General features: G+C 46.5%; 5 protein-coding genes across 7 annotated transcripts in view; 1 reads left to right on the plus strand and 4 right to left on the minus strand.

Moving 5' to 3' along the window:
* Window positions 1-85: 85 nt before the first annotated feature.
* Window positions 86-7,041, plus strand: LOC136438466 (death-associated protein kinase 1-like). 2 transcript variants are annotated; one of them, XM_066433264.1, is made up of 11 exons: window positions 86-238; window positions 1,372-1,496; window positions 1,798-1,893; window positions 2,531-2,629; window positions 3,031-3,096; window positions 3,320-3,451; window positions 3,573-3,815; window positions 4,013-4,112; window positions 4,332-4,495; window positions 4,585-4,776; window positions 5,050-7,041. In XM_066433264.1, the coding sequence occupies exons 1-11, from the start codon at window positions 229-231 to the stop codon at window positions 6,364-6,366; spliced, it is 2,544 nt and encodes an 847-aa protein (XP_066289361.1). In that variant the 5' UTR covers window positions 86-228; the 3' UTR covers window positions 6,367-7,041. The 2 variants fall into 2 exon arrangements, with proteins under 2 accessions (XP_066289361.1, XP_066289362.1); XM_066433265.1 differs by having other exon boundaries at window positions 1,375-1,496.
* On the minus strand, window positions 4,569-10,870 carry LOC136438467 (TLC domain-containing protein 4-B-like). Its single transcript, XM_066433266.1, has 6 exons — window positions 10,643-10,870; window positions 10,174-10,263; window positions 9,199-9,257; window positions 8,630-8,721; window positions 7,744-7,817; window positions 4,569-7,403 (listed from the first exon to the last, which is right to left on the minus strand). Exons 1-6 carry the CDS (start codon window positions 10,792-10,794, stop codon window positions 7,133-7,135), a joined length of 738 nt encoding a protein of 245 aa, XP_066289363.1. The 5' UTR covers window positions 10,795-10,870; the 3' UTR covers window positions 4,569-7,132.
* Window positions 10,871-11,258: 388 nt separating this feature from the next.
* On the minus strand, window positions 11,259-12,990 carry LOC136438292 (speriolin-like protein). Its single transcript, XM_066433054.1, has 3 exons — window positions 12,664-12,990; window positions 11,923-12,086; window positions 11,259-11,551 (listed from the first exon to the last, which is right to left on the minus strand). Exons 1-3 carry the CDS (start codon window positions 12,988-12,990, stop codon window positions 11,398-11,400), a joined length of 645 nt encoding a protein of 214 aa, XP_066289151.1. The 3' UTR covers window positions 11,259-11,397.
* A 419-nt stretch (window positions 12,991-13,409) lies between these two features.
* On the minus strand, window positions 13,410-15,855 carry LOC136438469 (uncharacterized). Its single transcript, XM_066433269.1, has 5 exons — window positions 15,634-15,855; window positions 15,156-15,294; window positions 14,232-14,765; window positions 13,949-14,074; window positions 13,410-13,569 (listed from the first exon to the last, which is right to left on the minus strand). Exons 1-5 carry the CDS (start codon window positions 15,703-15,705, stop codon window positions 13,430-13,432), a joined length of 1,011 nt encoding a protein of 336 aa, XP_066289366.1. The 5' UTR covers window positions 15,706-15,855; the 3' UTR covers window positions 13,410-13,429.
* A 2,429-nt stretch (window positions 15,856-18,284) lies between these two features.
* Window positions 18,285-25,752, minus strand: part of LOC136438468 (sphingomyelin phosphodiesterase 3-like) — a 29,361-nt gene continuing 21,893 nt past the window's right edge. Inside the window, exons 3-9 of one of the 2 annotated variants that reach the window (XM_066433268.1) lie at window positions 24,813-24,888; window positions 23,905-24,054; window positions 23,569-23,658; window positions 21,580-21,643; window positions 21,216-21,360; window positions 20,082-20,217; window positions 19,532-19,646 (exon numbers count right to left, since the gene is read on the minus strand). In XM_066433268.1, coding sequence (XP_066289365.1) covers window positions 20,122-20,217; window positions 21,216-21,360; window positions 21,580-21,643; window positions 23,569-23,658; window positions 23,905-24,054; window positions 24,813-24,888 — 621 coding nt within the window. In that variant the 3' untranslated portion in view covers window positions 19,532-19,646; window positions 20,082-20,121. Of the gene's footprint in view, window positions 19,647-20,081; window positions 20,218-21,215; window positions 21,361-21,579; window positions 21,644-23,568; window positions 23,659-23,904; window positions 24,055-24,812; window positions 24,889-25,752 lie in introns of both variants that reach the window. The other variant, XM_066433267.1, reaches the window with a different exon arrangement.

Consider the following 25,752-nt stretch of genomic DNA (forward strand, 5'->3'; position numbering starts at 1 on the left):
AACTTTCCCTGCGTATCGCGGCATGTATTGATTTTACAGCCCCCCAAGTAGGACGGCAAACACAGGTAAAGTCTTGTGATGAAGGTTCAAAGTCCCCGGTCTGGCGCACCTGTTTGTCTGGTGATGTGGCGGCGGCCGCCATGTTGGAAGTTTGGAGTGTCCCGTCTTCTCGGCAAAGTTAGCGGATAAACACCAGCTCGGGATTCCAGGGAAGCCGTCTGATCCACCATGGCTACAGGTATGGTGTAAAAACAGTCAGAAGAAACAGGGTTTGACATATCCTGGTGAAATACATGTACGCCTTGTACGGTTTGATAACAGAAATCCATACATATATCTAATGTTGGGCAACAAAACTACATCGCTACTTCTCGGCCAAGTATGCTGGTAAACAACACCAGCACCAGAGATCCCAAGAGTCGCTGTCTGATCCACTGTGGCTGCAGGTACGGTGTGAAATATCAAACGAACCCGGGCTTAGCATGTCTTGGTGAAAGTTTGATAGGAATGACTCATGCCCCTGAAGTTGGGTAACAAAACTACGTGACTACATAATGTTCTAGAGAATTGGACATTTAGGCTGTCGCCGACTCTCAATTTTATCAACGTGATAAGATATCATATCGCGATCGCTTCCTGCCTCCAGCACAATAGCGATTAGCAATGTCTATACCGGGTTGCTATTGTTGTGGACAAGTTGAAGGGTGGTAAATCCGACCATACTTAAACATAAGATCAAAATGTTCTGTAATTTATCCGGACAACTTAAAGACAATCAAGTCTTGGCGTCTAAAGCAGGCATTGCTACAGGTGGCATCTTTATATTGCGTTTTTGTCAGTGATCCTTAATGGCAACGTAGAGAACGTTATTGAACTGAGGAGTCACGGCAGCGCCCAGAAAACGGCACATATCAGCACGGCAAAAGAAAACGCAGAAACAGTAGAGCCTGCGGTGAAGGACTTTATCCCGTGCAATGCACATATCCGCCGCAAGAGGCGCCATTGAGAAGCCGGTTCAAAGGTGCGGTCTGATCATATTTACCCGCCATGCTGTGTTTACATGTCAGCGCGTTTAGCGGAAGGACAGATGAAATACACTTTCAAGCCGGTAGAATAGAATCAAACGCTCAAAGCCGGATTTTATACTTTTATACAATAACAGTTTACCTACAGATAATCGCAATAGTGTGCAAATAGGCAAATAGATCTCAGAATGTTGAGATGTTAAAAGAAACTCTAGTGTAAAAGGTCACGATAGTTAGTTAACTTTACATGATTACAAATACTTACATACATATACCTGTATTCAAAACATTTGCTGTGCTTGTAGACCAGGTACGTTAGGTTGCTGACCTGCTATGTCGCCCCCAGCAGGTTCTGGGGAGATGGACCTGGACACGTTCTACAGGGCTGTGCAGGAAGGTGACGTGCAGACTGTGAGGAGGGGGCTGGAGGCTGGGGTGGACGTCACGGTCGAGAGAAGATGGGGACTATGGGTAGGCAACCTGATCCTGTTATACAAGGTTACAGACGGTTAGTCCAACCTTATTTTTGTAACACAGGGACTCACTTAAAAGTATCAACGTGATTTTATTTGTTAGCCTATTAAGGACATTTAAGATGTAAATGTAGATAAAACGGCTATGAACAAGACGAAATAACTAACAAAAAGTTTCATTTCTTAAAAGTGCATATTTTCTTTCGATATGACCTGTGCAGATATGTCATCATGTGTGAGCGTGGCGCCTGTACAGTCCTGTTGTAACAGATTAGAGTCCCAACTGTTGTTCTACCCAGGACCAGACATCCCTGCATGTGGCCAGCGAGTACGGACAGACTGAGGTAGCGGAGCTGTTGATTGAGAATAAAGCCGACGTGGAGGCGAGGGACTCGGTAAGTAGAAATAACGTTATCCTGACAGTAACCCTGTCGGCGTGACTCATTGTTCCCATCAAACCTTTGTTATTTGGTTCAGTTTCTTGTAGCGAGTAAATACAGCTCAGTTGTGAGCACGATCTCGGGCTGTCGCAGGTGCCATGGTACTATGTAAGTGTAAATTCTTCCTTACCTGAAACGTGACACTGTACTCAATTGTTCCCTTTTCTCCATCAGTTTGAGGCAAGTCATAAAGGCTCAGAGCCAAATCTATATCTGAAACAAACATGAATAGGTGTCTGTGAAGTTTAAAAAGTGAAAGTTTTATCCGTTACTTTCATTCTTACCCATAAAACCTTGTCCCCTGTCATCTACTCCACAGAAGCACATATAATCGTGAAGGTAACTCTGTTTGAAACTTTACGCACTGGCAGTGTCCTATAGCCTTATACAAATGTCGCGTGACCATAAAGTACAGCGCTTAACGTTTTGGGGTCTATCGTACATGTACATGTACATGATATGACGGTCCATGGTAGGGGTTTGCGAACCTTTGGCCGATTTACGTGGGACTTCATAATGCTTCTTATCCACGTGATGACTGCTGTCCGTGTTGAACCCGCCACTACTGACCCTGACTTTCCTTCTTGTGCAGCTCCAGTGCACACCCCTGCATGAGGCTGCTTTCTGTGGCCACACCGGGACCTGTGAGCTCCTGATTCGTCATGGGGCAGACGTGACGGCCAGGGATGTGGTAATACACACTTGTTTCACATGAACTCTACAGATTACATGGATATGGAACAGGGATAGACAAGCGCGTGAACACACTCAGTATAAAATATATGTATACAGCACAAATAAACAAATCTCAGGTATTAATGCAAAACCTATCATATATGCGACATGTAATCAATGTTATATAAAGATGTATGACTGAGTCATGAGGTCAAGGGTCACATTATAGTCAGCTCTTACCAACCTTGTCAAACACATGGCTGGTCATCATCAAGCGCGTGTAGGCTGCGCATGCGTGCACAAACCTTAGGCATCCTGATAAGTTAATGTACGTCAACGTCACAGAAAGAAAGTTTTCAGCAATCAAAATTCATATCGACACGAAGACTTGCACATCTCCTATGTCTCCTTGTACAGAATGGGAAGACTCCATTGGATAAAGCAGAACAGCAAACTTGGCGTGCCATGAAGGTGACCATAAAGGTAGGCAGCTTTCTCCTTGGCCGGTACATTAGACTGACAATAACATACAGATCCAAATCATTCTATCTAATGGTTGAATATTCATTATACTAAGGACATTGGTATCATTCTCTCACTCTGCATCTCTGAGATATTGAGGGGTAAACGTCTATACTTACGAACGAACGAACGACATTCTAACTTGCACTTTCTTCTGTACATTCCATTTCCTTCCATAATCAAGGAAGTGACAAAGGAGAAGTCGTACCACGAGTTGCTGCAGAAGTCTGGCGGAGTGAAGGTCAACAGGTGTAAGGTGTTCGTGTTCGGTAAGGCGGAAACTGGAAAGTCCACGCTGAAGAAAAGTCTTAGAAGGGTGAGTAAAAGCTTAGCTTGTTTCTCAAATCACACCAAGGTCGAAACGAAGCATACCATTGCTTGTTAGTAGATTCCTCAGAGAGTACGCAAGTCAAAATCGAATACCTGCTGTTCAACAGGGCCCCGTGGCTGCATTTGTCCAAGGACTGAGTAAGTCGTCATCAGCCGAGGAGCCTCACGACCCCACCCCAGGGGTGGATGTCGGAACGTTCCATGTTCCAGGGGTGGGGGAGGTCAGCCTGTGGGATTTCGCTGGGCAGGCGGAGTACGCGGTAACCCACAGTATGTTCATGGATGCAGAGAACACCGTCTTCATTGTGCTGTACAACATCACGAACGACAGTGAGGCACAAGAACAAGAGGTAAGACCACATTTGAGCATGGAACTTTTGCATACTTTCTATCTTTTCTCTTCAATCATACGATACTTTTATATTCAACCTTCAATGCTAATTCACTGGGATATGTTCAAAATATTTATGTATCATTTGTTGATAGCAGGTCCAGACAACTATGGACATCAATTCCTGAAGATCATGAATTGTTGTATCCACTCTAGGTCCACTGGTGGCTGAGTTTCATCAAGGCCTGCAACCCAAACAGGCGGCCTGACGTCATCTTAGTGGCCAGCCATGCCGACAAAGTGTCACTCACAGCTGGTAAGTAGGACAGGAGTGTCTGTAAGGTTAAGGGCGTCGGGACATGCAAAGGTTTGAAAGTCTTGGAGTGCACAAAGTAAGCAGTCGAGATTAAACGCATAAACCATTTGTTTATATTGCATACCCGGTAAACCGACTTATGACGTAACTCTTGGTATTAATACGCGTAAATTGCATGCCCTGCCACGATAAACCTGAATCCAACACACTTTTGTCCAGGACAACGTAAAGCTGGCCATCTTCTACAGCTGATGACGTCAGAGTTCAAAGATCACCTCCTTATCTCAGACGACGTCTTCCTGATGAACTGTAAGGAGACCCGAACACCTGAGATGGACCGACTCAAGAAGCTGCTGGCCTCAATGAAGAAAGCTATGCTCGAGGTATGTATATTTCATATGTGTACCAAAAGGTACTACAGGTTTTTTTACTAGGTGAGGGTTTTAAAAATGTCTCTTTACAACTTGCACAGCACCAGCGGCAGATGCCGAAACTGTGCGCTAAGATCTCCAAGCAGCTGCCCAGCTGGTGCCAGAAGAAGTGCTGCCCGAAGTGTCCTGTACTGAGGTGGCCAGGCTACGTGGACGCAGTCAAGGAGATCGACCCACATGTGGAGGAGGACTTCCTCCTAAAGTCTACAAGATTTCTAGACCATCTTGGGGAGGTACGATGTAGGCTCTTCTTTCTTGTAAAAAGCCTCTGAAATATCAAAAGGCCGTCATTATCCCATATTTTTAAATTTCAAGAATTTACAAGCAATCCTCAATGTAGCATTTCAATACTGCAATCGTTTTGGAGTATTTAAAAGAGCCGAAGACTCCAATCGTTTTACAATATATAACCTGATGATCCAGTCTGTATACAACCTGCTAGTCGAAGCAATGAAATCAATTGTAACGGATAGTGAAGGATTCAATAATCTGATTTTGCTTTAAAGGTTATCTTCACCTGTCCGAGTTCTTCCGATCCCATCATTGTGCTGAAGCCCAACTGGCTCTGCACTGACGTCATCGGTCCAATGATGGCACCACTCAACTTCCCCATTCCCCGCCCGGAGAGAACAAGCGAGGACTACGTCACCAGGGCCGAGATCCAGCGCGTCTTCCAAGACGTTGCTGACGTGGATCTCCTCATCACCCTGCTGCAAGAGTTCCAACTCTGCCACTCCTATGACGGACAGACCTTCATCTTCCCAGGGCTGCTGACGCAAAACATGCCCGACAAGTATTGGAAGCCAACACCTGACCCAAAGGTTGTCTACTTTGGGAAGCAAGTCCAGTGCGCCGACTCCACCGACATGTTCTCCTCCGGGTTCTTCCCCCGAGTGCAGACCCGCCTGATGAGGGAGCTGGCGAATCGCCCGCTGCTGTGGAGAGATGGCGCCAAGTGTGTGGACAGGAATGTGGAAGGTCTGATCAAACTATCTCCGGACGGCCGTGCAGTCAACATCTGTGTCCGGAGCGCGCAGGGTGACAAGGTGCAGTGTGGCAAGATGCTGCAGCAGCTGGAGAACATCATCGCTGATGTGCTGGAGGAGTGCAGCCCAGGAACAGGCACAGTAAAGAAGGTGCTCAACGTTCGTGCATTGAAGGAACACAGGGAAGAATTCTACTCCTATGGCGAGGAGGAGATCAGCAAGGCAGCAGCAGAGGGCGGTACAATCGTCCATCCCACCCTGGGGTTCACGGAACAGGTCAGTGACCTGCTGTGTGTGGAGACCCCGCTCACCAGGAACCGGCCAGAGCTGGTCCAGTCCTTGCGGCACGTGGAGCCAATCCTGGACCACCTGCAGGCACGTGACATCCTGTCTGTGGAGGAATGTGACGTCATCCGGGCAAAGGAAACACCGCAAGACAAGGCAAGAGAACTGTTGGACATCGTTGAGGGGAAGGGCGAGCGTGCAGCTCGGGAGTTCAAGGCCGTGTTGGAAGAGGTAAACCCACATGCTGCTGGGATGATCCAAGATGGCGCCCGCGGCCTGCTGGGTAGAGAGGAGGACCCGCTCATCAAGAACCGCCCGGAGCTGGTCCGGGACCTGACGTCATCGGCCGTCCTGGGGGGCATCCTGAACCATCTCCTGTCACGTGACATCCTGAGTGAAGAGGAGTGCGGCATCATCAAGGCCAACAGAACAGCTCACGACAAGGCGAGAGAACTGCTGGACATCGTGGGCAGGAAGGGCGAGGCTGCACGCCGCGCGTTCAAGGAAGCCCTGGAGAAAGTCAGCCCGCACCTTGCCGAATGGGTCATGTAAGCTTTTCCAATCCAAGCTTTGCTTGTAGGTACAGGAATGCAAAGCACACATGTTTTGCTGTATAAAACTTGGTGACAGTTGCATCATGCGGATAGAAGCGCCAAATGTGTATGTTTGAAAGAGATTGAAGAATATCAAGTCTCTATTCTGTATGTAAATAGATACTGACTACTGCCCAACAATATTAGACCTGCTTTCTTAATCTCTTAAGATGTGCCAATTAGACACCAACATCCATGCCAGCAGTGTCAAGCTCTGAGGCCCGGATTCACGTCATTCTCGCAGCTTTCGTGTCTTCTCGTGAGTTTTTGTGAGTTCTCGCACTGTTCTCATGTGACCTCGCCAAAACATTCCGTCATATGATACCCACGTCATCATGTGGACATGTTTCTCATCACAACACTGGTTGTTGAATTTCTTACTATTTCAACAACAGATTTTCTCTAAACATTGCAGGATGATCATTTGATGTAGAAACTATAGTGGGACTAAATTCCAGACAACATTGTCACAGAAACGATTAACAATGAAACAGAAATACTATGTAGATACAGTTTCCAGTTGCTCCAGTGAGTTTGTACACTTCTAGTTGATCTTTGTCACATTTCGTCGCAGCCAGTCAATCAGTCATAGCTCCTGCATACAGAGTATGTAATAAAGCTTCGTGATAAATCATCTATGCCCCTATTTGGCATTGTGTCTTTTCCACGTGTTAAATGCCAACATACTAATAATATCTCTAAGTACAGGACGTTAGTTGCCCTGTCTAAGAACGTTTAAGGTAGCGAAACACTAACCAGCTGATTTTGCCGAACCAGTACAAGTTTAACACATTAATAGCAGGGTGCAAAACAAACACACTGATGAGCGTGAGAAGCCGAAATCCGGACAGGTCATCCGAGGTCACGTGTTGAGAGAACTGCGCCCACCAAACAGGGATGGTGACGACACGACAGGCGAGAAACACGACCCACAAGCTGACGCCGTTCACTCGGTACAGCCGGGACTGCCCCTGGCCCAGTCCGAGTAGGATTGACCTAGAGAGGTGAACACAGCAATACATTAGTCAAGTCGTATCTCCGTATCAATGTAAGGTACGCCTAGATGGCAGCCTGTTGGTTGCATGTTGATATTGCTAACTAACAGCTGTTCAGATTTCTGCCGTGTACATTCTGTTTCCTGAGTTCTTGTCACTGTCACTTATGGAATGGCTTACATGTAAATGTTCACGTCAATGTGAGAGTGAGAGAGAGAGAGAGAGAGAGAGAGAAAGAGAAAGAAAGAGTGAGTGAGTGAGTGAGTGAGTGAGTGAGTGAGTGAGTGAGTGAGTGAGTGAGTGAGTGAGTGAGTGAACTCTACCCGTCTAACTCCCGTTACCTGAGGTGGAGAAAGGGGCCGGACAGCTCCATCATCAGCCAGAAGTTAATGAAGTACGGCAGGACCGGGTCCACCTGTATGGAGCCAGGGGGAGTGGAGTTAACGTAGCAAATCTGTGTAAGCATTAGGCGAATTTGATACCAAAACTATATTGTTAGTTAACATAACAAAACTGCGCAATCTTCTCTCATCAGAGGAATCTGCTCTAGAAGTAAGTCAGATTTAATAATCTGACACCAATGTTGTCTTGTTGGTTTTGAAACTCACTATCGATTATTACTTCATGCTGCTCGTGTTGGAATTAATGAAGCCATGAGACTTTTCTGAATAAGCACCGACTAACGTTATCTTGGTCTGGGGTTCCTTACACCCGATCATATGTTGCTTTGCAACAACTCTTACAAAAGAAAGCTGAGCGGAGAAAATTCTCCATAATTTAAAGCACTTATCCTATATTTGATATTTCTGCAATGATTTTTATGACCTTCAAACTACGACATCTTGAACGGTACAGTTTTACAAGAGCATTCTTAAGATCAGCCAGACCAAAATACGTCGATGAAGATTAGACATCCAGGTAATAAGATACGCCAAAAAAGCAGTTACTCAAACAAGTCTTGAGTTGTTTAATTTGCTTTCTATTGGACTATCTAAAATTTGTCTTCTCTTCATTTGAATATCAATTCATAGTTCGTGGTTATAAACCTGCTGTTCGACTGATCTTACTCACAGTCACTGACGAAAAGTAGTGGATGCTACTTGAAACGTCTGACCGTTTCCAAAATCATTTTTTTGGCGTAACCAGACCAAAAGGCTAGGCTAACAGGAGCTGGCTTGGGTTCGAGCCTGCCAAGTCTCGTTCCCAGTACCCAGACTGATGACTTACGCTGACAGCGTACCCTCCGCACAGGGCGATCACGTGATGCAGCGTCATGGTCCGGTCGTACAGCGGAGGGCAGACCGCCTTAAGGAGGGTATCTGTGGTCGACAGGGACAAACATTACAAACATCTACAAACCGCACGGCAGAGAAATGCACCAGAACACCAAGTCACTGCATTCATTTTAATCATAAAAGAGGATGAACTGAACCAATGCATTGGTCTTCCTTTGGTATTTCAAAATACGACACTAGAAGATAGCAATTCGGACACTGGCCACAATAAACTTTGGTAAAAGGAGACATGTTTGATTACGTTAGATATTTGGGTAGAGACTAACGCTGGGAAGGCCATGCAGGACCAAGGCTTCTGGGGTGCTATGGTGGTTCGGTGGCAGAGCTCCTGATCAAACATGGCCCAGGATGGGCTGCCTTGGTGGTACGGGTGGCAAGTCAAGCTAAGTAAGTAAGATTGGCTTTACATGCGATAAAGAAGCGTTTAGGCTGCCAGACCTTCCCTGCATCAGTTATGATAAGCTGTGTGCAGATAAACGATATATAGACATGCACACATACCTGCCAGCGTGTAGCCAAGCCCCACGCACGTAGCGTGCCTGACGAGGTGCGAGTCAAACCTGCAGAAGCAAAGCGTTACACTTGTTACATAACTGTACATATGTATAGAGTAGTGCATAGTGGGTACGATTTATCTTCCCCACAACCAAGAGTTGATACTTAGCCGACGTTTCGATGGACCGTCTGCCACCTAGTACCCAGGAAGGGCGATGATGGCTGGTTCTACTTCGCACTGCAGGTAAGGGTCGCTTCTGCAGTGCGAAGTTTGCGGTCCTAAACATAAATATTAAATATTTGGTGGCACAGAAAAGATATGTGCCCCTCCAATGATCGACCACCCGTCCCTCAAAAATATCGTCAAGTCTTCTAACTTTGTTGTGGGCTGAAATTAATAACATTCCTGTTCCTCCTGCAACAAAGGCTGAGAAATTTATCAGTAAGAAACACAAAAACACAAGTCAAAAAAAGTCAAGATATTTCCACTGGAAGGGTTGTAACTATTAATTGCGTACTCGGACACCTCTGTAAAATGATTTTATTTTATCTAGTTCATTTTCTGTCAAGATTATGGCAAGAACGCGTAATGATACAAGCACGTCTAAGGACACCTTATTCCCTACGACTTGAATGTAATGGCACTCTCAATACAACCTGAATCCAAACATTTTTTTGTCATTCTTCGAATCAGAGAAGCGAGAAGCGTTGTATTGCATTTATTTTCACAAAAGGGTTCGTGAGCGTGCAAACTGGAAGGAATTGAATTGCACATGCGCAGCGTGATGCATTGTGGGTAACATGTCAAAGGTGAAGGTCTCTGTGAGTCCAGACATAAACAAAACATGTCCGGACAGGGTATCAAGCATGGTCTAGACAAGAATTGTTTCCAAGTTACAGGCATTTACATTTGACCTCGCGCATGCGCAGTTCAAACTGTAAACCGGCTAATAGTAAAGACTCAATTCTAAAAAAACTCACCAGACTTTGTCCGGCAGCACGTCGCCCGGGTACAGGAACACGTACAGGCCGATCGAGCCGGGAATCAGGGCGTGCACCAGCGACATCACACTGCGGGGACACACGTGGCTTCACTCGGATGGCGGCTTGTTCTTACTGTACTTTATAATTCCTGTAACTTTGGCCTCAGATGACACTGTAGTGTATCACACACACACAAACACACACACACGCGCGCACGCGCACACACACACACACACACACACACACACACATGCATGGGCACACACACACAAACACACACAAACACACACACACACACACACACACCACACACACACACACACACACACACACACACACACAAACGCTACCGAAAACATAACCTTCTTGGCGAAGGTAGAAATAGCCACAACGACATGGTTCAGTTTGTGCTCCCACAGATGTTTCCTACCAAGGATCAGCGTTCTTGTCTTCAGATATGCCTTACCAGTCCTTCAGCACCACCTGTTTGCCGGGCGGCAGCGTCTTAAAGACGGGAGAGAGTCTCCCGAGCACCGGGGCAGCCAGCCAGCTGTAGACGGCGAGGTGGAAGGAGAAGCTGGCGAGGATCGTGAGAAGGTGCGCACCAGTGTACGCCATGTCTGGGCTGTGGGGTGACTAGGGGAGGGGATGCTTGTTATCTGTTGTGTGCTAAAACTGGGCGGACCAGTTTTGCCGGTATGATTATCGACAGCAAACATGTACATACCATGGACTGTTCCATCGGACTTATCCCTGGGGGGGGGGGAGGGGATAAGATATTTTGAGCCCATATCATATCATAAGTGGCTGGGCTGTGGGGAGGTGGTGGCGGGGGAGGGGGTGTAACCCAACAATCTGACAAAGGCTGGGACTGGGCAGGCTAGTTTTCCGATATGATTACCGACTGTGCACACACGTTGGACTATTCCATCGGATTAATTCATGGAGAAGCGGTTTTAAATATTACAAGCCGCTATCATGTCTAATTTGTACACAGGTAACAAAGGGTTCTTGATGCTGATACACTAGTTATCAATGACAGGTGAATCTCGCGCCAAAAAGAGACAAGAACCAAATGATCATTTGGTCATACTCGACGTTTATTATCATCTTATCAATCATTTACAAGCCGGTCAGTTTCTACATTTTTATATCTATATCACTGGACATTATCATGGGCTCAACCAATCAGAAATAAGGAATTAAATGTGCTGACGTGTTTCAAAACGAGAAGAGAGGTTTGCCCAGATTGGCTGTGAGGGCGCGCAGACTGTCCAGCAGGACGATGACCCCGCGGACTCTGCTGGGGGGCAGGATGGACGATACCATGTGATGCAGCTGGCAGGGGTCCGTGTAGCCCAGCGACTCCAGTGCACTGCACAAAACAGGATGGGAAATGAAGGCATGGTTAGAAAAGTATGTCTACTGTTCTGCACTCGACTGTAGCCTTGTTGTCGGTTGTCTGGAAACCCCCTTAATGACCCCACAGCCCTAATCGGTTGTCCAGTCTCCCCTTGCTGACCCTTACCGGTTGTCTGGAAACCCCCTTAATGACCCCACAGCCCTTAACGGTTGTCCAGTCTCCCCTTGATGACCCTTATTGATTGTCTGGAAACCCCCTTAATGACCCCACAGCCCTTAACGGTTGTCCAGTCTCCCCTTGATGACCCTTATTGATTGTCTGGAAACCCCCTTAATGACCCCACAGCCCTTACCGGCTGTCCAGTCTCCCTTGATGACCCTTACCGGTTGTCCAGTCTCCCCTTGATGACCCCGCACTGGTTGACGGTGTCCTCAGCTAACCCGGGGTGGACGCCCCAGTCGTACCCGGCAGGCTCGATCACGCCCAGCACGTGCCGCAGCCGGGTCTCCAACACAGTTGTCCGGACTCGCGCCTCCATGGCGGTGTTCTGTGGGGGACGAAAACCATGTACGTTACCATGGTAACATTTGTCGCTAATGTGTAAGTTCAATATCGCTCCTTGGTGAGGTGGTGAACATTCTTGAGAAGTGTGACAACAATCATATCGCAAGCAAAAGTGGTTGATATAAAAAAAAGACCTGGTGGTTGATATAAAAAAAACCTGTACATTTAGAAGGGGTAGTTCAGTGCTCTTGATGTTGTTTTATTCCAAGTTCACAGATCATCTAACGTCATGTGCTCAGTTGTTTTTTCTTGTCAACGTTTGAAACGAGGTGACATGTAACGTTATATCCTGGCGAAATGACTAACCGGAAGCTGAACTGGAACCCCCGTAACGAAAGCCGTAAGACGTCGCTTATGATTCCGGAGATCCGTAGATCTGAGATGTACTCTGGTTAAATAAATGAATTGAAATTGAATTGAATTTATTTAAGCTTGAAAGTATACAACGATACACTCATTCGGCCGAGGCCGTTTTTCAAGAGTTCAAAGGAGGAGGTCAGGGGTCCCTTTAACATACCATCGGAAAATAGAACATAAATTGCTTTACAAAAATTCCGCACCTCCTTGTCGGCCTCCTCCCGAATCCTGTCCGCGATGTTCCTGAGCGTGACGCCGTACAGCCGCCTCCGCTGAAACACGTACTGCAGGATCTGCATGTCCAGCTGGAAGGCGAGCTCACCCACCACCCGCAGGCACCCGGGACAGCCCGGCCGGCAGCTCCGCGCGCTGTGGCTGCACCGCCCGCGAGAACCGCCAGGGGTCGCTGGTGTACGTGTGCCGCCTGCTGGGACTATAGAAAATACACCATACTGTACAGTATCCAAAACCATACCCAGGCACCGTTTGGAATATTTCTCCCACCACCCGCAGGCACCCGGGGCAGCCATGTCGGCAGCGCCGCGCGCTGTGGCTGCACCGCCCGCGCGAACCGCCAGGAGTCGCTGCTCTACTCGTGACTCTTGCTAGCGGAATATGAAAACTGTGAACTTGTTGTATCCCAATCTATAGGTTACCCCGAGCCATGCCCAGGTGTTGAATGTCTCTCCCGCTAGTCCACCACATGTAGTCATCCTGATTCCTGTGCATCCCGCCCGGTAATTCCTCGCGGTGGGGCTGCAGGGGCTGAGCGAGCTGCTAGGCGGCGCTGCTGCACTGGTCCCCACTGCTGGAGGAATTTGTCAACACCTATCTGTGCCTGTATCTGAATCAGTCATTAGAGGTGCAGAGGTATCCTTGTAGATCTACAACTACACTCTAGCTCAAAGCATTAGAAAGAAAAGTCTCTTTCAGAACAAGCTTGCGACATTAATGACGATTTGATAGAAATCACACACCTGTCCGCTGCACTTCTGGTCCGGGTCCGCTAGGCGTCCCGCTGGAGACCCGACGGATCTGCGCCTGCGCCGCCGCCAGACTGTCGTTCGCCGCCTCCCAGCACATCTGGCACGGCGACTCGGAATGCTGGTCTGGAAAATAATAAAACTACGAAATCTGAGATGGCAGACTTCGCCCTCTTACCCATACTGCTTTGCGACCTTCCTGTCCCACATAACTGAATGTATATGGCATTGTGGCTGTATTGTGTCTATTGGGAATCACACACACGCGCACAGAGAAAGACAAGCCAAAAGCTGGCATCTAAAAACTATTTAATAACTTGTGAATTCAGCTATCAAATCTTCAAGCAGATGTTGGTAGAAAAAATCGTAACTTTTCCTGGCACTGCCGTGTTTCTGAGGTTGCTGGCAGTGGTGTGGGTAAGAAAGAAGGGGCGTCCTTAAAACCTCATGACTTTCCCTTCAAACATCTGCTTAGTTCGGAGGGAGTGCCCGTGTGATATCCTACCTCTGCTTGAGGATCCACCAGGGGTATACGGGGACACCTGTGCAGCCTCCCCGGCAGGCACCACGGGAAGGGCTGTGTCGGCTAGGCACTCAGCCAGGCGGCGCTCGTACCGGTCCGCACTGCATGCTGGGAATCCAAGAAATAACACTTCAATCTTTCACAAGCGAATGTTTTAACATCACCGGTGTCGTTTGCGGTTACCAATGGTGATAAATGAGAATGTGGGACAATGTACAACAATCACATTACAGACAAAAACTTCACAGAAATCAAACAGACGTACTTTGCAAATCTTGCTTATCGGGAGACCTTGTCGTCCTTTGCTTGTGTTTGACCTTGACAGGAGTAGAGGTCACCTGAGGCTGACTGAAGCTGACGATCCTCTCGGCCAGCCGGTCCGCCCACCGGTCCAACATGTCCTCCTCCGTAGCGGACAGGCGCCGGGCCGCTCCTCTCTCCCGCCCCGCCGCTCCAATCCCCGGGCTCGCGGCCAGGACAGAGTCCGACATGTTCTCCTCGATCGTCCGACATGCCTGACACCGGCGGTTGCCCCTGGTTACGGGCGGGAAGTCCGCCAGGTTCCCCTCGCTCGTCTGACACGCCTGGCATCTCCTGTCGCCCCTGGTTACGGCCGGGGACATGCGCTGTACGAGCGCCTGCGTCCAGCGGTCCACCAGCCCCTCCTCGTCGGTAGACAGGCTCCCGCTGGTGTCCGCGGGTTTGTCGGGAGGGCCGGGCTCTGGCGAAGTCTCCCGACCCCCCGGGGCTGGGTCCGCCGAGGGTGGGGAGACAGAGGCGCTCACGGGGGTCTGCACAACTAGAGAAGGAAAATAACTTTCATTTCAACTTGTGTCCACTTGACCGTCTTCACAGTTTAGTTCTTCTTCTTCTTCTAGGTTCATTTCTTTTACATTCCTAAAAATCACAACGCTATTGGCTGTATTGCTTTCGTGTGGAGTCTAAGAAAGTCATATCCACAATCTACAAATTAAAGGAACGTCTCACCTCCCCAAATCTCAAACGAAAGCTATAAGACATGCGCTTGGAGCTTGATTCAACCCAAAACCTGCAGCTAGGGTCTAAGCTAAAGCCAAGGGACTAGGCCTGAGGAGTGAGGGCATTGTATCCAGGGGAACCCAGTTCAACCCACCCCACCCCCGGGTGACACACACGCGCATGCACCCCATCCCCCGGGCGATGCACCCACCTGTTTCCTGCTCCCGTAGTACCCTGTCCAGCGACGCCTGCGCCCTGGCCGCCCGCATCTCGCTGTACAGGACCTCCAGCTGCAGCTTCAGTCGGCTGTTCTCCCGCGCGATGTCATCGTTACTCCGCACCAGATCAACCTTTAAAGGTTGCCATTTCAGGGTAAAACATCAGTTAAATGTAGAACCAACAGGTACAGGGTTTCACCCAGCCTGTGTTTACACAAGCTCTCACGGCTGACCTAGGAACGCGATTTAGTTAGGCCAGGTATTCACCCACCCCTGCAACTCATCGTGCACTAGTTATGAATGTCTGTACATTATGACTGGTAAACGTACTAATAAAGAAATTTAGCTACGAACTCATTTGTAGGAACTTAGGTTGTAACTAACGTTACATGTGACGGCGAGACGTCTTGGCGAAATGTCCAAATACTCTCGCGGTTACTTTGACGAAGAAATAGATACGAGATACAGAACCTCTCGGTCCACCTGGTCCAGATACTCCTTCATGGGGGACTCCTCGTCTCCGGTCTTCACACTTTCCGCCATACTGACGCCTAACCCCCTCACACACCCTCAGCAACGGCGTGTTTGTTTTGGCCTTTTCTCGAACGCTGCAGCAGTTGTTGAACGTGTTCTATTGTGACGCGGGTTTGTTCTTTCGAACGTCACATTCCATTCGATAGTGATGTTCCTTTTACGTCTATCACTGTGTCACTGGAATCTTTTCGGCATATTTTCTCTACAAATTGTACATTTTTGGCTTCTGCGTAATTATCATACATTATATCTGCGTCAAATCAGCAGCGCCCCCTATCTGTTTTGAGAAAACTCGCAGCGTAGCTGGTGTAAGCTCAGTTTGGCATCCGCTGTCTGTCGTCGGTGACTGAAAGTTTGACCGTTTCACCTTCTCCATTTGCTTGAGTAACATTTGTATTGAGCACCGTTACGTTCCAGACCGGTACTGGCTGACCGACAGACCACAGAGAGAGAAGGAAACTGACAGTCAACTCTGTTGTTTGGTGGTGCATGACGTCATGCAAGTTTATTGTTGGCTGCTACGTCATTTCACCAAGGACGGAATGCTGATATGTGAAGGTTACAAAATGTTTGACAGTGTGTGAGTGTGTGCTATTTCTAAGTTCAGCTGTGTGAGTGGTGTCGAATTAGCTACCCGTCGGAGTATTCGGATCACATTAATGGTATCACCTAAACGTTCACAGGTTTGTGGTAATGGTATCACATAATCGCTCACCAGCTTGTGGTATCACTTGAACGTTCACCCGTTTGTGGTACATTTGTATCACACAAAAGTTTACCCGTTTGTGGTATCACACAAAAGTTTACCCGTTTGAGGTATCACATAAAAGTTTACCCGTTTGTGGTATCACATAAAAGTTTAGCTCCATAAGTGTTATCTGCAGAGTCACATAATACTAGTAGTTCACCTGTTTGTTGTGTCATATAAAATACATCTGTATATGGTATCACACAGGAGTTCATGTCTACCTGCCCATGGTTATGTACATGTCATTTTAACAGGCCTTAGGACAGAAACAACACAGTCCTACAACTGTCCTGTTATTGTACAATTTTGACCGAAAGGTGAACATCGTCTGTCGCAGTCCTACCAAAACAGCACACCAATAGCTGTACGTTTTGGGGGGGCCATCGCATGTAAAAGCACACTCCATATAAGGTAACAGTGATTTCTAATGGATGGAGATGAAGCGGCCATGACAGATAAGTGTGTGTTTGCCATCAGAGTTCATAACAAATCAGAATCTCTACCCATAACTGTACGTCATCTACGCATAACAAATATCACTTATAATCTACGACTGCAACTACTTTAGTTATGTATAAAATAAGACTCTCTCACATTCAGATAAAATAACACTTCACAATAAATTGTAACTTCTGGTGATGATACAATTCTGACTTAGTATCAATTGAAAATCAAGTACATGTAATACTAAAACATTTGTTGATTGTCGGCACTCTGAACTCACAGAAGTAGCAGCTTAAATCTTCTCTAGACTCAAGTCTGAAGCTTCAACATAACATGATTATTCATTGGCACAGAATTCTGGCTAAAACTAAATGACTCACATATTCGGATCTTTGGCATCCTCCAAAATTTTTGCACACAAAACTGTGGACAGGAAAAAAAGCATATAGACCTACATGCAACATTCTAAACAATGACTTTTCCACTTTTCATGCATGAATATTATAGATAAATAATATCTAGACATTTCTTCAACCATGAACATTTTGGGGCTGATTATATTCTATAGGGACCATGTGAGAATATTTTGTCCAATTCAGGACAAAAAATTAAGTGAGCAAAGCGGTGATCAAAGAAATTGAATTGGTGTGGCCCAAGCAAAATACAGACATTTGCTAACAGTTGAGTATGCTGAGCATTATTGTTTGCAGAGACATATAAACCTACATTCATTGTAAGTCACTTAGGAAAGACTTACACAACACGTCATGGTGAATCTGCAGTTTACACTCTGATACTAGCCTGAGCATCACCTTATTCAGTTAACCCGGGGTCCCATACTGTTCCCTGACCTAGTTGGTTAGGAGAGATACTGTAATTCTTGATTTGTTAACTGTAATTTTAGCTGATTTAACTGTCAATAGTCAACAGCTAAAATTTCAACATCGCTAATATTTTATCACTAATATTTCAGATAGTAAATTAAGTGCAGTGACCTACTCCATTTTCCCCCAACCGCTATATTTTCCTGCCGCTATTTTAAGGTGATTTACAGTAATGGGATCCCCGGTAAACTAAGTAGGGTGGCGCTCAGGCTACCCTGATACCTTCTTATACAGCACAAACCGAGGACAACTTTGGAAGACATGAAATAATCATCAATAAAGGCGAGAAGTCTTGCATAGAGTTCAAAAGTTGAAAACCTTAGTGACAACCTGAAATCAAATCTAGACAAGGCAAATTCCAATAGTAACTAGCATGGGTGCCATTTTAACTAGTTTACAGAGCTATGTGTACAATTCATTCACCACAGCTATATAAGGGAGCTGACATCACCTTACCTTAGCATGGTATCCAGTCTAACAAAAAGAAAACTAGTTCGACTCTGGATAAATGGTTCAGAGAAGTCCCACAGCTTCCATGGGGAACATGACTTATACTGATGATGCTGCACCTAACCACACAGTGAGACACAGAGGCAGTATGGAGTAGAATTCAATAAAAAGGGTAATAATTGGCAAGGAGAGTCAGTCCACAGGAAGGGTAACATTTCCCTGCCAATCATAATGAAACCCTCTGGTGTCCAAACTCACATGGCAAATATTCTCCCTATAGCGTAGTTAGTCTGGTAGAGACTAACACTCTGTGGGTCCTTGTCCCTCTAGTCGGTAAACTATCATACAGACAAGGGTCTTTAAAAAAATACATGGAATTCACAACTGTTACTATAAACTACACGTAAAAAGCTTTCTATAAATTTCTACCAAAGCTCACTGTGATCATTTATTTGCAGGCAGCGGCCTTTTGAAAACCAGTCAGTAGCAGACACATAAAACTGTGATTTGAGCTGTAACACAATTCAGCAAACTGCCTACATGTACACACACACACACACCTGCTCATTCATGTACAGGTACAGGCTATGTAAACTCGGAAGTGCACTTCTGCATAGGATTCAGCTCCGCTAAAAAAGAACCATATTGCACTGTAGGATCTACATCATACTTGTTCGAGCTAAGATTTAGAAAAATAATGCTTATTATAACTGGAAGATCAATTCAAGATGCAGCATAGCCAAATAAAAACTGGCATCAGTGCATTAAATGTAACATTTCCTACTGTACAGATTTCCATCTGGCGATGGTCACAAGTATGAATTAGGCACAACTATTTCTCGATAAAATTCACTCCCCTTAAATAGTACAAATAAAGTTAATCTACAAACCTCTAAGTGTAACACTCTCTGTTTATCACAGTAACTGTTCTGTTCCACAGTAAAATCTCTATTGACACCTGTGCTACAGGTGGAATCTAGGTGAGAGGACGAGACACAACCCCCCGTGTGTCCCACCAGAGTCTGCCTCAGGGCCAGGGGAAAGCTGCAGAGCTGTAGTCTCCGTGTTCCCATGGTGACAGAATGCTATTGCCATGGTTGCAATGCGGCAACATAGTAACCGGTGATGTGTGTTGAACTGTGTTCCCATGGTTACAGAGACAGTTGCCATGGTAAAAAACAAGGTTGCTGTGGAGACAGACTTTCTTGCCGTGGTGACAGACATGGTTGTCATGGTAACAGACTTTGTTGTCATGGTAACAGACTTTGTTGTCGTGGTAACAGCCATGGTTGCCATGGTCACAGAGCGGATTCGTAGCTGACGAGTCCCTGGAAGTCGTCGAGTCTGGAGGAGAACTTGAAGCTGAAGGGGACGTGATCCGTCAGGCTCGCCAGCTGCGCCACGAACCACACCTCCTCAGGTTGCTATGGAAACAACAAACACTTGAAAGTGTTAGAAAAGACTCCAGGTAAGTTTGTAGGTGTGTGTGTGAGTCTTAGGAAGGAGAAGCTTCATGCAAAGCAGGACCGTGCGTGCATTCGCACAAGCGGTGTGATCCGGTGGGGCTGAAACTGGAACATGGGTCTGTGGGTTCACACCGACAACTTCAGCTGGTTCTAAATGACTACACATAAATGTGTGTTTACACTCCCCGTCTAGAGGCTGGGATACAGATAATAACCCATGTTCCAGCTAGTACCAAGGAGCAAAGAAGTACAGACAGACGCACACACAGAAAGACACATTTACAGACACACATGCACACACAGACACATTTACAGACAGACAGACACACATGCACACAGACCGACAGACGTGCACACACACAGACAGACACACAGACGGGCGTGCACACTCACACAAGGCGGCAGCGGCACAGCGCGGAGGGCGGGGTCTACTCTACGCCATCTTCTGTCCCGCCGAAAACCGCAGACTGACGGGAACGTGGTCCGTCAGCGCCGCCAGCTGCGTCGTGAACATCACCTCCTCCGGTTTCTATGGCAACAAACAACAACCCGGCTCTGCCATGGTAACAAACAACAACCCAGTGCAGCCATGGCAACAGACAACAGGGCTCTGCTATGACAACAGACATCAACCCAGGGCTGCCATGGCAACAGATAACAACCTGGCGCTCCCATGGCAACCAACAACAAACAACCCAGTGCTGCCATGGCAACAGACAACAACACACTCAGAGCCCTCTAACCAACCAGACAGTAGGATTAGAGCAACAGACATTTATTTATTTATTTATTTATTTATTTTCATTTATTCATTAATTTATCTATACAGGGAAAATGATCAGAAATTTTTGTCCATTGCTGTTGTTGAATACTTTAAGCCTTTGTGATTTGTACAATTCTATACACCTCAACTAACAACATTGACCATATTTCATTATTATGGATTGGAGATTTTTTCGTTTTTCAGCTTGTATACGCTTTCTATTTGCTTACTTCCTACAAGAAATATGGTTGATGCTATACCTTGTGATAGTTTGATTCATTCATTAAATTTTGGTCTTGCAAGATGGAAGAAAGTCTAGCAAGGGAAAGGTCTGATGAGGAAAGAAAAAAGGCAAAATTGCACAATAAGCAGCAGGCACTGGAAACTGGGAAAATACAATTTCAAAATAAAGATACAGAATAGAGAGTTAAGTATACTGAGTTGTTCCAAATGACAGGAATGCTGACTGTGTCTGCTGTGATCACATTTGGGTGTCACAGGATGCAGGTATCTTTTCTGCTTCTACCTTTATTTCACCTAACCAAGGAGGTTGATTACCTTCATTATGTAACCAACAAATCAAATTAGTGTGAGCAATCTAGCCTGAGTGTCATTCTGTTTCAGTTCCAGGCTCTACCTTCGTGAAGAAATCATCATATATAGTGCTAAATATGGGTTAATTTGGGCAAAATTGACTATGGTACAATGGTTACCCTAAAGTTGTAGAATCTAGTCTAAGTCTTAATGCTGCGAGTAAAACCCACCAGCACACAGTTGTTGGAGAGCGAGCCTTCCCGGTACATCGTGTAGTCGATCCGGTGTTTGCCCGCCATGTCGGCGGCCGCCGTGCCGACGTCCGTCTCATCATCGTACACATACAGGCCGCGCATCGTGTCGTCCCGAAGGATTCTGCCAAAGGACAAGTGAAGAAAACAGGACAATTGAGAAGACACCTATGAAATGGCCAACACTAAAGATACAAAAGCAATGTGTCTGAAAAGGCAAACATGATAGGTGATGACACCCCCCCACCAGCCAAATGGTACAGCCCACTATGAATGTTTTATGTCTAGTTAGAGTTAAACGGATGTCCCATCATGCATTATTGAGCAGTAAACAGCAGCCTACCTCTCCAGGCCTTCTGGGTAATTCACCTCCTTGTAGTGCATGTTTTCCTGCTTCAGTAGTGTGCCTGGAACACAGGGGGTGGTACATTAGTGTGCTGGGGGCGGGGGCACATGCAGGGGATGGTACATTAGTCTGCCTGGGGGAAGACGGGGCTGGCACATGGGTTGGAAAGGATTAGGAAGGTATTTGTTTCAAATACTATGTATGTAAGTCATGCATGTGCGAGTGTGTGTGTGTTATCTCAAGCCAAAGGTTATATATGTATACCAGCAGCTACACAGAAACTAGCTTCCTGCTGAACCCCATTCACATCCCTTGCCTCTAATTTGGTGGCAATGGCTACATGAACCAAAACAGCTTGCAGAAGAACCCCAACCATGCCTCCATCTCCATGGTTTTATCTTGACAGCTTTATGAAACAAAAACAGCTTCCTACAGAACCCCATGCACACCCCTAGCCCCAAGTCTTCACCCTGCCAGTTCCCCACACCTCCCCATTGATATTCCATTACCGCAGATATTGGCCGTGCCCTAGGCCAGCAGAGTGTCAGCTATAATGGGAACCTGACATGTATGCTCAATGTGTCTGGCAGGGTCTGTGGGCATCTGTCAGGCCGCATTAACACAGTTAACTGGTTTGGGAACATTTCTCAATAGAGCTGGACCTGAGGATTCAGGATTCCCCCATACATTTAACTAACTAACAGGATAATAGAACAATCCCTTACACCATATGATATAACTGCTATTGATTTAAACCTTTACAAAATGTTACACACGAATATCATGCTACACAATTGCTTTGCACCAAGGCTGTGATCTGAATAAACTAGAGCTGATCCTCTGCCCTTACCCACCCATCACATACTGCTACATGCTGAGGTTGTGACATCCCATATTGATACACTCCCACCTGTAGCAACTGCCCTTTGCTACATCAATACCCCCCGTCGCCCATCAGTCTTACAGTGTGAACACTGGCTGGTGTTATAGATGATACACCACGACATGTACCCAGTTCTGACACTGGCTGTGTTATAGATAATACACCACGACATGTACCCAGGTCTGACACTGGCTGTGTCATAGATAATACACCACGACATGTACCCAGGTCTGACACTGGCTGTGTCATAGATAATACACCACGACATGTACCCAGGTCTGACACTGGCTGTGTTATAGATAATACACCACGACATGTACCCAGGTCTGACAAATTAGCCCACAGCATGGAGGGGAATCGGGAATGAGTTCTGCACTATGGGTGACCAGTAACACGCAAAAATCTATGCAACACCAGGAATGTACATGTGGGCAGATAATGTGCAGCTTACTTCAGCAATAAGACATACAGTATGTCTGCTGTGTTTATACAAGGAGGTTATATAGTCTATATAACCTCCTTGGTTTATAAGAATTATAGGAGTCAAGCTACTAGTTACAAGTACTATGTTACAGTTACTAGGATGACTACTGAATAAAGAATTATCACTGATTTCAGGTCAGTTTTCTGACCTTGACTCACCCACAGTCCATTTCTCCTCACCCATGCCCCACCCTACTCACCCACGTCTAACCCTACTCACCCATGTCCAACCCTACTCACACACGTCCAACCCTACTCACCCATGCCCCACCCTACTCACCCACGTCCAACCCTACTCACCCACGTCCAACCCTAATCACCCATGCCCCACCCTACTCACCCACGTCCAACCCTACTCACCCACGTCCAACCCTACTCACCCATCTCCAACCCTACTCACCCACGTCCAACCCTACTCACCCATGCCCCACCCTACTCACCCACGTCCAACCCTACTCACCCATGCCCCACCCTACTCACCCACGTCCAACCCTACTCACCCATGCCCCACCCTACTCACCCACGTCCAACCCTACTCACCCACGTCCAACCCTACTCACCCATGCCCCACCCTACTCACCCACGTCCAACCCTACTCACCCATCTCCAACCCTACTCACCCACGGTCCAGGGCTTGTCCTCCCCGGGTGCTGTCCGACAGGGGTCGGTGTAAAGGTCGAACAGCGGGTGGCTCCACAGGTCCCTGTGGTCTGGGGAAGTCCAACATGGTTACTATGGTAACCCAGAAATACACTCAGAGTTAGACCAAAACGTTGAGAAAGAAAATAGAAACATGAAAATTCACAAATTTGACAGACATGCAAACACTTTCTCGTTGGTTGAACCGCTAATTGCCATCCTTTTCTCAGATCCTTGTGATGGACAGTCAGGATCCAACTCTCAGTAGAACATTTTTAGACAGCAGCAATGATGTCAGTGAGTGACCTTTGACCTACCGGATCGGAGGTTGTTGAAGTTGAAGTCTCCACACAGAAGGTCAAACATGACAAGGTCAGGGGGGTCGTTGCTCTGCCAGGTGTCCTGGCGGAACTCCTCCAGCCAGGTGGGGATGTGGCCGAGCTGCTGCAACCTCACCTGGTCGTCACCTGCAAACACACCTGGGGTTAGACAGGTAGGATATCACCTGTTAAACACCTGTATTTAAACTAACACACCTAAAATCACCTGTTACACACCTGATCATGACCTGTTATACACCTGTGGTTAGGCTACCACCCGTAAGTTAGGCTTGTGTCTAGCAGAATTAACATTATGTTGTTATTGGCTCAACCATGCTTTTGTCCTCATTGAAAATCAACAATTTTTTGAACATTAGTAGTTCAGGTACAGGTACTAAACCCATGTACCTGTACCAGGTACTACAAAATAGGTTTAGGTACACAGCTCTAAAGGATGGGGAGAGAAATACTCCACAAATAACCTGGTCTCCTACAGATCATACTTCAGGCTGTGATGAACACAGTAAACCCTGACTCCCATCTCCCCTTCATTTCCGGTGGATCAGCCAAACTGCACATTCACACATACGGACGGGCAGGTCCATTCTCACAGGTGACGCCTTTGGTAACAAACTGTTATGATTAAATGTAGAAAACATGCACAACATTACAAGTTTCAGTGCAGAAATAATGTCCTTGGTTGTACTGAACCTTGACTCCAAATACACCTCTACCTCCACAGCTAATGCTGATGAGGGTATGCTGGCCAGGTAAACGTAAACGAATGATCATTCTATTCAGATTGCAAAAAAAAATTCAAATTTTAAGAAAACATGCAATTTTGTTAGTCTGACCAAGTGCAAAACAAACAAAGAAATAAACAAATAAACAACAACATGTCCCACCTTCTGTTGCCTGGAGATGCGTGTTGGCCACGTATCCCACTATCCTTTGCTGTTCCTTGGTGGTTCCAAGTAAAACCTGGAATAACAACAGTTGCCATGGTAACGGTCAATGGGCACTTGTGGGTTATCTTTAACTGGTGTTTTAGATAATGAATGAATAAATATCTTCTGAACCAAGGATTTTTAAACAGACAGAAAGACAGAAATATAAAAGCAAAGAAGCATTAAATGAAGAGAAATATTTTCTGAACTAAATAGACTGAGAAAGAAATGTTTATCAACAAACTAAACATGATCAAAACATTGGATATGCTGACTTAGTTGTGCCATATCTCAGCCCTTATGCCAGCACATGTCCCTGTGTGTATATCTATATCTGTGTGCATTATTTGATGGCCTGACTGAGGTACAATTGATGTCCTTGAATACCAGGTCGCGCCACATGTTAGCCCATCACCTCGTCAGACACCGATCGACCGATCAATACCGCCGGCCCAACAAAGCCACCCCGCTCTGACCCGACTACCGACAATCACAGGGTCAATTACACCCCGACAGCGCCGGACAATCCTTCAGCCGTACGCCGCGCGATTCTCCGCTTGACCGCCGGCCAGTTGTCATGCCACCTCCATCGTACCGGTAAGTGGCAGGGATTGGCCCATATGTGCTATTCTGGGTTCTGATGCTGGAGGTGTAATTTAAAGACAGATGGATCACAGACTTACACCAGGACCGCACCTCGGCTAGCACTGATTTGACAACTTAATGAGATATTCTGTCACTCAAATCCAGCCCAAATATGCCCTGACCACACTGGGACAGTCGGTGGTTTGGAAGGGTTGTAAAGTTTGTGACAACAGCAAGCAAGACCAGACAGATATTTAAACATTTTCACTACATATCAATTAACATATCAGTTCCAAGTTTTAGTTTAAAAGCT

This window comes from Branchiostoma lanceolatum, chromosome 7 (genome assembly GCF_035083965.1).
Source record: "Branchiostoma lanceolatum isolate klBraLanc5 chromosome 7, klBraLanc5.hap2, whole genome shotgun sequence".
Lineage (NCBI taxonomy): Eukaryota > Metazoa > Chordata > Leptocardii > Amphioxiformes > Branchiostomatidae > Branchiostoma > Branchiostoma lanceolatum.

Bases quoted from the DNA above. Each gene is read 5' to 3' on its own strand.
- LOC136438469 (XM_066433269.1), bottom strand. From the start codon at position 15,705: ATGGCGGAAAGTGTGAAGACCGGAGACGAGGAGTCCCCCATGAAGGAG. The intron at 14,766-15,155 runs GTGGGTGCATCG...TTCCTTCTCTAG, and splicing joins ACTACGGGAGCAGGAAACAG to TTGTGCAGACCCCCGTGAGC. The intron at 14,075-14,231 runs GTACGTCTGTTT...TTGGATTCCCAG, and splicing joins CGATAAGCAAGATTTGCAAA to CATGCAGTGCGGACCGGTAC.
- LOC136438466 (XM_066433264.1), top strand. The intron at 3,452-3,572 runs GTGAGTAAAAGC...GCTGTTCAACAG, and splicing joins TGAAGAAAAGTCTTAGAAGG to GGCCCCGTGGCTGCATTTGT. The intron at 4,777-5,049 runs GTACGATGTAGG...TTTGCTTTAAAG, and splicing joins TTCTAGACCATCTTGGGGAG to GTTATCTTCACCTGTCCGAG.
- LOC136438467 (XM_066433266.1), bottom strand. From the start codon at position 10,794: ATGGCGTACACTGGTGCGCACCTTCTCACGATCCTCGCCAGCTTCTCC. The intron at 10,264-10,642 runs GTAAGGCATATC...GTGTCCCCGCAG, and splicing joins CAGGTGGTGCTGAAGGACTG to TGTGATGTCGCTGGTGCACG. The intron at 8,722-9,198 runs GTATGTGTGCAT...TGTCGACCACAG, and splicing joins GCTTGGCTACACGCTGGCAG to ATACCCTCCTTAAGGCGGTC.
- LOC136438292 (XM_066433054.1), bottom strand. From the start codon at position 12,990: ATGGCTGCCCCGGGTGCCTGCGGGTGGTGGGAGAAATATTCCAAACGG. The intron at 12,087-12,663 runs GTGCGGAATTTT...CGTCCCCCACAG, and splicing joins GGGAGGAGGCCGACAAGGAG to AACACCGCCATGGAGGCGCG. The intron at 11,552-11,922 runs GTAAGGGTCATC...TGTTTTGTGCAG, and splicing joins AAGGGGAGACTGGACAACCG to TGCACTGGAGTCGCTGGGCT.